This window comes from Ceratotherium simum, chromosome 4 (assembly GCF_057802395.1).
Source record: "Ceratotherium simum simum isolate JZ-2026a chromosome 4, ASM5780239v1, whole genome shotgun sequence".
Classification (NCBI taxonomy): domain Eukaryota; kingdom Metazoa; phylum Chordata; class Mammalia; order Perissodactyla; family Rhinocerotidae; genus Ceratotherium; species Ceratotherium simum.
The window spans coordinates 33,749,632-33,764,066 of NC_141903.1; the positions used below are offsets into that span (position 1 = coordinate 33,749,632).

The window sequence follows — 14,435 nt, forward strand, 5'->3', positions numbered from 1 at the left end:
CATGGATGGATAGTCAGTGCAGGGAATGCAGGAAGCTGGCTGGCTTTCCATGAAGTTCACAGGGCTCCCTAACACCTAGTGATATGGGTTGCTCCCGGGCAATGAGGCGATGCCTGGAGTCCCGCTTCAAGGTTGGCACCGGGACAAAAGCAGAGGCTGTTGGTAGTAACAGCCAATGTCTGGGTCACAAATGAATAAGTTAATAAATGACGAGCTCATGGGGCAGGTGTATGTTCTAGGCAATGTCTAAAAACCCCACTTCCGGCAATAATACTGCAGAATCAGTAAAGTCACTCAACTTTTTCCTGGTGATTAAGGGCAAGTTAGGGCTTTGTTTCAAGAGACCTCTTTGAGGCTCAGCTTTACCACTTACCAGCTGTTGACCTTGGACAGGCCATTGAACATCTCTAAGCTTTGATTTCATTTTATAAAAAATGGTGATAACATTAGCGTCTGCCTCAAAGGGTTATGGTGAGGATTATGAGAGTTAATTTATAGCCCAGAATACGTTAATGATGATGATGATCATTGTTATTATAAGGCCACCTCATAATAGCTGTGTACAATTAGCACCTACTCACACTTACAAGATGAAGTTCCCACATTAGTTTTCTGGTCTCTTTTTCACCTCTTTCTTGTACAGTCCTTGTAGTCAGCAGCACTTCATTCTCCTAAATGGTGGGGCAAGTAAATGCTTTAAAACACTAACATTTGTTGGCTTTGCTTTTTAATCCTTAGCAGTGTAATTGATGCATTTTTACACTAATAATATGAATTTGTATATAGTGGGTGCATGCAACATTAGAGGATTATAATATGTCATATGGTGGTTTCTGTGTCACAATAAGTATGTCTGAATAGAAAATAATTAGGATGAAGATGACCTTCATACAAGGGACAGACCCACCCTCTCTGTGTGATGTGAGGATATATGGGAAGCTGTGGGAACAGCCAGTAACCGGCAGAGCCTTCATAATGATCTGTCTCATAAAATTTCCTTTGGTACAGTGTTTGCCCTTTAAAAACCCCACTTAACACCCCCACGTGCCTTGTTCTCCAGTTCTGGTTCTGTTCCCATGAGCAAACCCAGAATTTTCCTTTACGCGTTAACCCTTGGCTCTCTTTATAGTGGGAAGCCTGAAACGCCTCCTGTGCTTCTTCCTACAGGTCTTGAATGCCCAGGGCTATCTGTGCTATCTCTGCACACGGGCCTGGCGGTGCCTAGTCAAAACAGTGGGAGGATGGAGGGAAAACCTCCGTGCCGGCCTCTCAGCTTTTGTGGGTTTTAGCCAGACCCTGGGTGTTATTTTAGTGCAACTTCAGTGTTTAATTTGAGGATGTGTGTGGATTAGGAGGGACCAAAACATTATTTTTTTTTCCCTTGGCTAAATGATTAAATTTGAAGTTCTAAAAAATGCACAGCTTGGTCCCACACTGTGTCCAATTGGAAGTGAGAAGGGCCCTGAGAATCCCTCCCATGCTGGGGACCATCCTTCCTTAACCACCAGCCACTGCACAGGCTGGTTGACTGTGGCCATCACCTGGGCAGTCTGTGGTTACCAACCGACCAGGAGCCCTGTGCCCTAAGGCTCTCCTTCCCTTCTTGAAAGTGCACGCTGCACCTTTGCTGGAAGAACATTCTACAGCGTTGATTCATTTCTTACAGCCTTGAAAGCGCCATAACCAGCAGCTGCTGAACCATGGCTGAAGGGGAAATCACAACCTTCACAGCCTTGACCGAGAAGTTTAATCTGCCCCCAGGGAATTACAAGAAGCCCAAACTCCTCTACTGTAGCAACGGAGGCCACTTCCTGAGGATCCTTCCAGATGGTACAGTGGATGGGACAAGGGACAGGAGCGACCAGCACAGTAAGCACCCATCTCTCTTGTAGCCCCTCACCTTTCTGGTGTCTTCCTTACGTCAAGGATGGGGGAAGGGAGGATATCTAAGAACTGGTACCCTCTTCTCCAAGGTTCTATTCAGGCATGACATACTCAGAGGCAGGGGTCACTTAAATGCATAAAGGGTCTGGGTGTGGAAAATAGGGAGTTGTGAGGACTGTAGCTTACCTAAAGCCATCCTATTCCCAGACTTTAAAAGGACTCTGTTGACCTTTCACAACTGGTTTGAGATCAGATGTGGCTGCCAGTGTTCAACTGCTATGCCTTTCCCCGAGTTTCCGTAACTTGCAAAAGGTCAGGCCCCTGAGACTCGTCAGGGCCCTGCAGGCCCCATGATGGGAAGAGCCACATGGGGCAGGAGAGGTAAACTCCTCACAAAGATGTGGGCTCAGCTTCAAGTTAACTGACTCTCCAGGTTACGTTTCCACTGGCTTGATTTGTGAAATCCTAGTTCATAATCGTAGTCTTACACATCATAAATTATGCAGCTTTCGCTCCGCGTATCACGCAGATGTGGTTGTGGTAACTGGGAGGGGTAAAGTCATTCTCCAGACCTTATAGAAACTGGAGAGCGGGAGCAATTTGAGCCAAAGGCTAAATGTCTCTTCCGGGCTTTCCTGCCAGCCCAGCTCTCAGGTGGTGTTGATAAATGGAGGTGTGACTTTGGAGTAAAGAATCTTCTTGACTATCTAAGAATAAAAATCTCTTCCTTCTGCTTTAGTACTTCTGGCGTCGGCATGCATGTTTGATATTAGGTGTCTGGATCCTACCGTGATGTTATCGGGGATTCCCTGAGCACCACGAGGCATTAAATGTAGAGAAGCCAAAAGTCATATCTGGTCCCTGCTATGGGAGTCTAAAGGGTCAAACATGCCCCGAGTCATGAGAAGGAAAGTGTGGATGAATCAGGAGACACCAAATAGCAGAGGTAGAATGTAAGGTTCTATAGGACTGGCTTTAAGATGGAATGCAAAACACTGGCTTTGATGTGATAGTTTATATATCAGGCAGTCTTAATTATTCATGGACTATGCACCAAAGGCTGTGGGCTCCAAGCACAAATGGCCACCCCAATGGTGCTCACTCTCTACCCTCCGATGCACGGGTGGTGGGGATGGAAGCTGGTGTTGATGGACCAGGCAGCATTGTCTCTTCTCACCCACCATGCAGACCCTTGAGATGAGGTGCAGGGAGGCTGAGGCTGGAGCTTGCAGCTGCAGGGTTAGCTTTTTGGGGCTTTGTTTTGATGACTTGTCTTCAAATGGGCCTGCTGAATGCCTTATGCTCAATGAAAAATAGGTACCAGAGTGAGGCAAAAAACACTCTATTTCGTATGTCAAACATACACATAAGCAACGTTTACTGCAAATAAATGGACTTAGATTGTAGTCTCTTGTGTCAGGCAGGCCCTGACACAATTGTGAATTACACAATTCACGTAATCTGCCCCACACACAACACAAAGGGGAACAAACTTTAATTTCTCTAAAGTTTTAAACATTTCTAGTAAGTTTTATTAATTTTCTGAACCAATGGGAATGCTCTCTTGTGTTCAGAACCCCAGGGGAAAGACAACCTTACTGATGTGATCCTTGGGGTTAAGCTGGCTCTTCCTAGAAACCTTGAATTCTGGGGTAACAAGAGGCTACAATTACAATTTCCATGTACTAGGATTTCTGCACAAATGGTATATGACTTCACTGTTGTCATTCCATCATTAACACTATAGACTGCACTCTGAGTAACACTGGGACAACTTTGAATAGTGCTGCGGATCCGGCCACCTGACCTAAGATGTCAGGAACCCCTGGAACGCAGCACCAGGTAGCCTTAGGAGTGTGTATGAGGAGGTCTGCATCCCAGTAACGCTGGATTAATGATTTGCCAAGGGAACGTAGGCAAGTTACTTAACCTTTCTGGCCTCACTTTTCTCAATTGTAAAATAAGAATAATATTACTTGCCTCACAGTTTTCTTGGGAGGATTAAATGAGATAATGCAGTGAAAGTTCTTGGTACAGTGCCTTGGCTCAAAGTAACAGCTCGGCACATATTGGTTAATATTGCTATTGTCATCGTCATCACCGAGATTTCCATATATTCATCCCAGCATAGGGAAATACAGTACAATACTTTAGGACCTTCCCCAGTCTCTTCTCTTCAATAATGCTGCCTTCCAGGAAGGCCAAGGGTCTAGATTCAGGTTTCGATTCAAGGCCTCTCTGGCAACATTCAGAGTTGTTGTGTTGGCCTATTTACTTACTCTAGAACTAAGAACAAGGGCCAAGGAGGACATAGATCAGAGTAACTGGGGAGAGTGAGCAGAAATCCATCCCTGTCAATGCCAGGAGAACTGGATAGCCCACACACTCTCTGCAGAGTCAGGGGCCCTAATTCAGAGTCAGTTCATATTTCTGAGCTGCCACTTTCTAACTGGAGCAGCACTGAACAATGACCATTCTCTCCATTTTGCAAAAAGAGCTCTGCAAAAGCAGCTTGGAGTCCCCCAGCCCCATGACCCTTCCAATCATCCTCTCCTGTCTGGAAATTTAGATGTCTCCAGTGTTCCCAGCCATCTAATCTTGAGGAAAATATTGACTCAATTCTCTCACCTGTGGAATGGGAATAATAACATTGCCCTGTGTGCCTGACAAGGCTGAAAACTCTTACAAGATCCTGCAGCCAACAGGACTCCCTGGCATGGATGCACCCACTAAATGTGGTGCTTTCGCCCTCTTCTGCCCAGCGGCAGTACTGCGCAACCCTTCTGAATTTCAAGGGTTGTTTAGAAACACAATCACCCTGGACAGGCATGAAGTGAGCGATCCCTGGCTAACTGATGAACACAGTCTGGCTAGGGGATGGTTTCTATTCCTTGACCATTAATTTGAGCATGACTAGAGACTGTGGTCACAGGTAGACAGCCACACTCTAGGACTTCCTTCAGGAAGACTATTTCTAAAAGCCAATCAAATATTTAAATAAATCTACATAAAGCACGCAAGATAGAACTGTATGCCTTGCAGCTCTACAAGGCAAAAGAATAAGTCCTTTCACAGCTTCTCTTTGTCCTCAACCAGCGGATCTCTCCTGGGCAAAATTGAGACGTTTTCAAAATTTGTCTTCTTCCCAACTCCAGGAGAATAAGTTTCCAGGTACCTAACATAAGGCCTTTCTTGGAGTGGTAAAAACCTACAATGGATGCTTGTGCACAGGCCACTGTAATGCAGGCCTGAGTAAAATGTTTCCTCTGGTGGGAATTTCTGGCCTATAGAGAAGATATTTTCGGTTTTGTCCCTTTACAATGTCTCAAATCATGGCTGTAGGCAATTACCAACATAAGGCTGTGAACATTTGTTACATGCTACAGATGCCAGGCAAAATCAAACCGTTAAGAGCTGCGGATTGCAAGGAGGGGCAATGGGTGCAGGTTGTGAGAAGATTCATGTTGACTCCTAGGGCTTAAGTTTGGGAGACGGGTAAAGGGTGGTGTCACCATGAGAGGGAGGGTCCTGGAAGAGGAAAAGGCGCAGGGAAAGACGACCAGTTCCATTTCAGACACAGGGCATTTGAGGAGTGCCTCGTGTACAGGCAGCTCTCCTTGGAGGCATAATTCCACATTTATTTGTGTGATTATTTAATGGTTTTCTCCCTCCCTGGGCTCCCTGAGGACGGGGACTTTGTCTCCTACAGCTCAACACTGCAATTTTTGCGTCTAGCACACTGCCTGGCACTTGCTAGAATGCCCAATAAACATTAATTTGATGAGTGAATGAATTGTATGGGTGGCACATAAATTCAAATTCAACAATATATTCAATAAATATCTATCAAGCACCCGATACATGCCAGGCATTGCGCTCGACTCTCATTTCTGCCTAGTCACAATCCCGTGGGGTTATTGATTATCATCACTCTGTGAACACTGAGCTAACAGGGCCTGTGACCAGCTAGTAAGTGGGAGAGCTTGGCACAGACCCACGGCTTCTTCCAAGACTAAGGCTCTTTCCATAACCCACTACTGCTCCTGACATCAACACCATGATGGTGGTTTTGCCCCATAAAATGATTAAACAAACATATTGGATTCACACAGCCTGTTGTGTGCGTCAGATGACTGTAGGGGCAGGTCCCATCTCAGCTGTTTACTAGTTCCCTGTCACCTTGGGGAAGTTACTTCTCCTTCTTGTGCCTTACTTCCCTCGTTTTAAAAACAAACATGACAACAGTACCCACCTCATAGGAAAGTAGGAATTTTAAGTGTGATAATGTTTGTAAAAGTGTTTAACACACTGCCAGGCATGTGATAAGTGCTCGAAAAATGGTATTTATCATCATAATCATCATCATCCTTGGGCTTACTTGGTCTTCCTCTAATCCTCTGATCTTTGGAGTCTGTTGAGTTAAATGAATGCTACGCTTGCTCAGGGAACTGAGGGTGACTCTTCATCTCAGCATCTCTGGGACAGTCTAGGTTTGGGGCTCTCAGGGCCTGGCATGTAGGTATAACGTGCCCAGGCACTCCCCAGCAAACCATGTGTAACCTTTCCAGCGAAGGCAAAGGGGAGCTCCGTGTTTGATTCCGCTCTTTCTGCTGGAATCTCCTATCTGGCAAAGGGGGCTGTGACTTATTCCTCCACGGGATTCCCAACTGGAACAATAACTGGAGAATAATAATAAGCTCACGAGCACCCCAAACTGGCAGCCTGCTCTTGCAGCCCGCGCCCCGTTGCCTCCCCAAGCACGTTAAGAGGCTGCACAGGGAGCAGGATTCCCGGCACCGCTCCCCACACAAATGGAAATGTTCCTGAGCAAAGTGTGTGCCAATCAAATATTTATAAATCAAACCACATCCTAAAGGCACTAAGGGAGTTCGCTGGTCCAAAGAATCCTACTTTGCAGCCCTTTATAAAGGGCAGACTCCTTCTCTTCAGTGAAATCTCTCCCGCCCCTTGTTTTCGGGGCAGTCCGGACTTCCATTCTCTGGTTTGCTATGACTCGGCACCTAATGGTAAAGGCAATTTGCTCCCCATCAGCTTGGGCTGAAAGTCAAGACAGCTTTTCAAATGACCAAGGTGGGCAGAGCTGTGCCCTGCTGCCAGAAGTCAGAGAGAGGGGCGGGTTTTCAGGCAGGAAGGCCTCCCCAGCATGGCTGTCCTCAGTTTGGTGGGATGTGACGCCAAAGGACTCCTTGCCCTCCCCCCACCCCCCTTATCTGGTTATACAGAAGGGATTTTTCTGGATAAATTTTTTTTTAATATCACACAGTCCATGGACTATATCAAAACTTTCCAGGCACCTCTTTCAGACCCTAAAGGAGACGTAGACACCTTTACACAGTCTAAGAAAAGTCTTTTTCATATATATATGAATTCCAAACCACTGGAATTTTTTTTTCCACAAACTCAATTTTTTTCCTTCTCCGTGTTTCTCTAATGTTTTATGGAGCCTGGCTTGTGGCTACGTTTTAATTATAAATGCCACTGACATAAAACAACCTCACCGAGTTCTGAATGAGGCTGACCTCACTTTGGGTAAACACGGCGAAGGACGGGAAGTCTCCAACCCAGAATAAACCAGGCACGTAATCTCTTTTGGCCTCTCTCTGGAGAGCAGAGGTGGAAAGCAGGCTTGAAGGCCAGGACGTGCTGCAGAAGCAGAACCCCCCTCTGCACGAGTTGTCTGCTGAATGCACCGGTTGTAATCTTATCTTTAAAAACTCCTAGGGTGGCACAGGAAGGTGCTAGGATGGCTTGGGGCTCGGAAATGCAGTGCATGCCCCAAAGCTCACTTCTCTTGGCACTGGCAGGCTCATAACTTCTTTTTCTTTTTTTCTATCCTTGGAAAGTAAGGGATCACAGGTCTTACTGTGAATAAACTACTGCTAAGAGCTAGTGGAAGGCTGTGGGGAGCAGAAGAGAAAACCAGAGACACCAACTAACAGTTCCTCAGAAAAAAGGTAGAACACCTAGTTAGGGCACCAGCACATCCACTCAAAAGCTCTAGGTCCCCCTTTACGTAGGTTCCTCTAAGTAAAGACTCATGAGGGGGTCTAAAGGATGAGCGCGGGACAAAGGAGGAGCATAATCCACAAGGTGATCTGGTACATTTCAGTTACTTGACATTTGTTTTTAATTAACAGGCCATTCCCAAACCAGCACACCCTAATGCATTCCTAGTAAAGGAGCAGGACTCTGCAGTCTACGGGGGACACTTACTGTCCCAATCCACCAAACAGACACTTCCAGCCTTCTTGCAGCACATCTTTACAGTGCTTTATAAATGTGAATTTCTCTAAGAAACCTATGTCTATCACTAGAGTTTTTCAAAAATTGCTTTACATTTCTTCCAATTGCTGTCTCTATTTCAGAACTGGGGAACAATAAGTAGCCTTTGGACTAAACGACTTGTCTCATTTTTCAAAAAGTACTCATCCCTTCCCCCTTGGGATGCTATAGAGCCACTGACCTTCCTGCTCACAGAGAGCAAGCCCTAAATTCCCCGCATGGGATAAAGAGGAGGTGCTCCTCTTTCTTTTCTCTGGGTGCTGACTTGGTAGAAGGTGCTAGAAAAGGAAACTGAACAGCAAAAGTCTGGCTTTAGTGGCTCTTGACCCCGTCCTGCCTCACCAGCTTTCCTGCTCCCCTGTCTGCCCCCAAGAAGACTCATCTTTTGTGGATACTTATGTTCAGGTCTAGATGGTACCTGGGGTCAAGCCTGTGCCGGGTCATAGAGCATCACAGGGGTCATCAGGAGGAAGAAACGGAGCCTTGGCCAGCTCTGAGTGTTTGCCCATCGACTAAGAACCGGGCTTTATACATCAACTACTGTCCCCGAAAAGTACGAAGGAGAATTCCACAAATGCCAGCAGCCCATCACCCAGAGTTAACCCCTGTTACCAGCTGGCTGCTCTTGCCTCAGAATTGTGTTTTTAAAGAAATGAAGAATTAGGATGAAGGGGAAGTTCCCTCCATTCCCCTCCCCAGTCTTGGTCCTTCTCATCTTCCCCAGAGCAGCCACTGGTATGAATTTGGTCTGTATCTAGGGCCATTTTTACACTTTACTCCTTACATATTCATGAGCTATGCACATTGTTCTGTTTTTTACAAAATTTTCATTAAAATATTTCATATATTTACTATATTCTTTTGCAATTTGTTTTTACTGTACAGAAAAATATATATAAATATATATGAGAGAGAGAGAAAAAGAGAGTTTTTGTTGTAGCTGTTGCATTTATTTGCTTTTAGCTCAAAAACAAGTGGGGTTTTTGCTATTGTGCCGCTTTATCCTTCACAGGGCTGTCTGTACCCCGCATTGGGCAGAAGCCCCTGAAGGCAGGGACCTGGTCTGGCTCTGAGCACAGTTCCCAGAACACAAAGGACGATCAAGGAGTACGCCTGAGAGCTGCTGCTTCGGGTGAGGCCTGTGGTCAGCCCCTCCGCCTCTTTCTGAGCCCCTCCTTTCTTATGCTCTCTCCTTCCCGCGTCTCCTCAGCAGCAGCTGCAGGAGGATGTAGGTTTGGAAAACTGGAATGAAGTCACACTAGGGAGTTGGACACCTAGTTGGTTACACGAGCAGCGCGGGCTGGCTGTTACTCCTTCCTGCCAGCCCTGCTTGCAGAAGGATATATGTTCAGGAAACTTAGCCAGAAAGAAATCCAGTGAAAATGAGCTATGAAACTTGGACATCCTGGAGAAATAATATTTACAGAGGAAACTCTTGAGACGAACTCTCACCAGCGCAACAACCCCGGTGTTGGGGCTCACGGCCGAGGACTGAGTCCCGTGCCAATGAGCTCTGGCTCATGTTTACCTCCGTGAGGCCTTGACGCAGTTGAGTTGGGACTTCACAGACGGCAAATTCAACTCTACCTATCCCCATGGCAAGACGAATGGGGATTATTTAAGGCATAGAACAGAAATGAACTAGGAAATGAAAAGCTTCATAAAAATCTTCCTTGGTGATAATGATGCGTCCACGTAGGTTCATCAGCTATAACAGACGTACCACTCTGGTGGGGGATGCTGATAATGGGGGAGGCTATCTATGCATGCCTGGGGGAAGGGGTATACGGGAAATTTCTGCGCCTGCCCCTCAGTTTTGCTGCGAACCTACACTGCTCTAAAAAATAAAATCTATTTAAAAAATCTTCCTTGATTACCTAAAAGGACTTGCCCTTTGGGATTTCTGAAGTACCTATAATGTGTTTGACTAAATACCCAGATATATGGGTGGTATATATGGGTGGTAGGTGGAAAAAAGTCCCAGGCAACTAACATTGTTCCATTCTATGGCTACAAATGGGATCCTAGATGACCATCCGCCATCTTGTACATGTCTGACCTTGAATACAAGGGGGTCCAAGAAGGAGAGCGAGTATGGCTTGATTTGGACCAGTGTTTCCCATCACTGGAGCCCAAGGTGCTGTACGAAAGGGAGGAAAAGGCAAGATACTTGGAATACTCATACCTGGGCTCTGGTCATGGTTTTGCCCCTGATCATAAGTATAATGTTGGGTAAAACATGCTCTTACCAAGCTTCAGTCTCCTTACCTGTAGGACAGAGCCAGTGCCACCTTCATCCAGGGAATGCTGTGAGGAGCGATGAGGTCACCTAAGCACAATGGAAATGATAGTAATAGTACCAGGCACTTACCAGGCGTTAAATCTTTTAACCCTCACAACTCCATGAAGCAGGTACTATCATCGTAGATAAGGAAACAGAGGTAAATCACTTGCCCAATGATCACACCACTAATACACAGCCAAGCCAGAATGTGAATTCATGCAGTTTGATTCTGGAGCCCATACTCTTTAATTTTACACTATTTACACCAAGGTAGAAACTAGCACGATGCTTGGCACATTGTAGGTGATCAATAAATGGTTATCCCTTTCCTTTGGTCTCTCTTAAAAATACAGGATTATGCTGAGAAATTGATAGAAAAATGTATGTGAAAGTTCACAGAAAACCATAAAATCCAATGAAAATAAAGAGCATTAAGAAAAAGCAGCTTTATTGAGATATTATTGACATAGCGTACAATTCACTCTTTTTAAATATAGAACTCAGTGGCTTTTCTTATATTCAGAGATTTGTACGACCATCTCTACAGTTAATTTTAGAATATTTTCATCACCCCAAAAAGAAACCATATACCTCTTAACCACGATTCCCCGTGCTCTCTCCCCGACTTCCCTCCTCAGACCCTGGCTACCACTAATCTACTTCCTGTCTCTATGGGTTTGCCTATTCTGGACATTTCATTTAATGGAATCATATATATCGTCCTTTGTGACTGGCTTCTTTCACTTAGCATGTTTTCAAGGTTCATTCATGTTGTAGTATGGATCTGTATTTTGTTCCTTTTCATTGCTGAATAATATTCTATTGTATATAGCATTGTTATTAAATGTATTTACTTCCTTCATAGACTGTTAGAGCTGAAAAAACTTTAGAGGTTGAATCCAAACCCCTCCCATTTTACTGATAAGGAGACTGTGGCCTAGAGGTTAAATAGCTTGGCCAAGGTTACCCGCTGGTTGGTGACAGAGACCAGCCTTGGGCCTTACAACTCTCCACTTGGTCCCCTCTGACTTCACTCCACAAAGCATTATGGAAACATAATTAAAAGTGCACAGCTTCTTGATGATGGACAGTAGATCACCACTGCAAATATTAGCCTAACATCATTCCTTCAACAAACATACGTTGGCCGTCCCCAGAGGGCAAGGCACTGTGTGAGGTGCTGGAGACCCAGTGGGGAAAGGACAGACAAGATCCCTGCCCTTTCTCCCAAGTGTACATTCTCCTGGGGAGGCAGAAAAATGAGTGAACTCCCAAATGATAAAAATAATTGTACTCTATATTAGGTGTCATGAAGGACAAAGAACCAAGAAAGACGATGATACAGGGAATAGTGTGGCAATGGCAGGGGTAGCGGGGTGTCATAGTACAGAGTTTTGTAGGGTGCGTGGTGGGAAAGGCCTCTCTGAGGAGGGGGTGTTTAGGCTGAGGCCTGGAAAAGAAGGACCAACTTTGGGAACATTAGTGGGAAGAAGGTACCAGACGAAGGGTAGAGCATGTGCAAAGATCCTGAGGTAGGAAAGAGCTCGGTGCATTGAAGGAGTCAAATGAGTGGATCAGAGCAACTGAGTGAGCAAGTAGTGTGATTTGGGGCTTACATGGGGAGGGCCCAGATCACGATAAGGGTCTTTTGGCCTATTCTCTCAAGACTACGCTCTCAGAGCTAAACGAAGTTAGGAGGACCTGTGGGAAAGAAGATTGGTGGCTTCCAATTTCCTTCCTGTGAATTAAATAAACTCCACTTACCACAGGAAGCTAGAGGAGGCCTTGAGTCTCTGTAGCAAAGACTTCCAAGGACAAGAGAACTGCATCTTCAATAAGGGTGATATAACTATGTATCACCCTGGGGATGAATCAGAAGATAAGGAAAACAGGGAAATGAGAAAATACAGACATGTTAATAAGGAAGTGGCTAAATGGTTATGGTATAGCCACATAATGGAACACAATTCAACTGGCAAAAAGAACGGAGGTTAACTCTTTCAGTACTGAAGTGGAAAGATCTCAAGCAAAAAAAAACACAAGGTGCAGAAGTGCGTGTATAGGATTTTACCATTTGTGTAAAAAAAAGCAGGAGAGATAACATGTTATTTGCTCATATATGCAGGAAATCTCTCTAAAAGGATCTACATAAAATACAGCTGGGAGGGATTTACTTGTTTGTCTCTATCTCCCCCAGGAGAACGTACTCTGGAAGGAAGGGCAAGGTTCTCATCTGTCCTGTTTACCTCTGTGTCCCCATCAGTTGTGAGTGGGAGGCTGAAAGGGGAGGAGTGGGAGACAGACTTTTCACTGTCTCCTCTTATTGTTTCCAAGTTTGAAACATGTGAATGTATTTCCTATCTAAAGAAATTAAATAAAAAGTGAAAACAAAGTAAAAGCAACAAGGGGTCTACGTGTACCAGCCGAAGCCCTGTGTTCCTTCCAGTCCACCCAGTTCCTCAGCATCTGACTAAGCTGACCCTTAGGGAGGTCAGCTCATCCTCCCAGAGAACTACTGGGTGCTCACTGGCCCCTGGTCTAGATTTCACTCCTAGTCTTAACGATGGTTGTGACAGCCAGGTGATCAAAGAAATTGCCCAGAAGAGTCCAGCATTAATTTTGATTCCCAAATGTAAACCATCAAAACATCTCCCTCCAGAGCCACCCTGGGGAGAATGAACAAATGAATAATTCGCATGGGTATGGGGCTCCAATTAGGTATCCTGCAGTGGACACGGCACCATGGGAGTATCAGCCAGTGTAAAAGGGGAGGGTGTAACTCACGGTGACTCACATCCTTGCCCTCAACCTCCAGGTTTCTCAACCTTGGCACTAGTGACTTTGGGCAGAATAATTGCTTGTTGTGAAGGGCTGCCCCGTGTATTGTAGGATGTTTAGCAGCATCCCTGGCCTCTACTCACTAGATGCCAGTAGCACCACCCCTCTCCAGGGACAACCAAAAATGTCTCTAGACATGGCCAAATGTCACCTGAAGAACAAAATCACTCCCAGGTGAGAACCACTGTTCCCATCCCTGCATCTCCAGATAACGGCTTCGTTTTCCCCATCAGAAGCTGCAGCGTTCTCCTCTGCCTGTACCCTAGTTGGGTTGCCGCAGAGGGTGGAGGTTGACTGAACTTCACTGTGGGTGAGTTCTCTGAGTTTCAGATGTGCCAACCAATCCAACTTTCTGGGAATCCCTTCTGTCTGGGAAAATCACACTATCAGATTTTTAAAAATAACAATCTGTCGAGGAGAAGTTCCCACGCCTAGAAGGCCTGGGCTGTAAAAAAAACACCCCCAAAGCAGGTCGATAAGTGAAGCAGAGCACACTCAGGCTGCCCAGTTGCCCACTCTGGGGCACCCCAAGATTGCTGGGATAAGAGAGCCCAGGGGAGTGAGTGCCATTTCCTCCCATGGTGATCTCCCTTCAGGTGACAGAAAAGAGATAGCCTGTGAGGTGCGGTGAAGTCCATGCGGGGTCATTTTGTAACAAACGGGGACAGGTGGGCGCGCCCGCCATCAACTCTCCTCTCAGGAACATAATTCCCAACGGACAGCTTTCTTTGGAGGGCAAAGAAAAAGGAACTGTATTTTTATGTTTTGATTAATTTCAGGCTCATCCTTGAGGGCTCTGCGAAATGAATGAGCAGAATTTTCCGTGGCTAACTGTCCTGGCTGCCAGGCCCTATCGGCAAAAGCTTAGTGTTTATTTACTTTTGCTCGTGTTATTTTTATTTCAGTTCAGCTGCAGCTCAGTGCGGAAAGCGTGGGGGAGGTGTATATAAAGAGCACCGAGACTGGCCAGTACTTGGCCATGGACACCAACGGGCTTTTGTACGGCTCAGTAAGTATGAGGCTGACATGCTTCCAGATGGGGCCAAGGTTTGAGGTTTCCAGAAATCTTGTTACGTTGAGTGATGCAAACTATAAACCAACAATTAGTCTCTGTTTGTTATTTTTT

The 14,435-nt window shown here is 45.6% G+C and overlaps 1 protein-coding gene and 1 long non-coding RNA gene across 4 annotated transcripts in view; one reads left to right on the forward strand and one right to left on the reverse strand.

Moving 5' to 3' along the window:
* Nucleotides 1-14,435, forward strand: part of FGF1 (fibroblast growth factor 1) — a 94,421-nt gene that overhangs the window by 75,349 nt on the left and 4,637 nt on the right. The window contains exons 3-4 of one of the 3 annotated variants that reach the window (XM_087429627.1): nt 1,667-1,869; nt 14,215-14,318. In XM_087429627.1, coding sequence (XP_087285753.1) covers nt 1,701-1,869; nt 14,215-14,318 — 273 coding nt within the window. In that variant the 5' untranslated portion in view covers nt 1,667-1,700. Of the gene's footprint in view, nt 1-1,406; nt 1,870-9,199; nt 9,897-14,214; nt 14,319-14,435 lie in introns of those variants that run through there. The other 2 variants (XM_087429628.1, XM_014794975.2) reach the window with 2 other exon arrangements.
* The window catches only part of LOC147917236 (uncharacterized), a 255,518-nt gene continuing 241,657 nt past the window's right edge, over nt 575-14,435 (reverse strand). Inside the window, exons 9-10 of the long non-coding RNA XR_015551937.1 lie at nt 10,456-10,516; nt 575-671 (exon numbers count right to left, since the gene is read on the reverse strand). This is a non-coding gene — a long non-coding RNA (uncharacterized LOC147917236). The remainder of the gene's footprint in view (nt 672-10,455; nt 10,517-14,435) is intronic.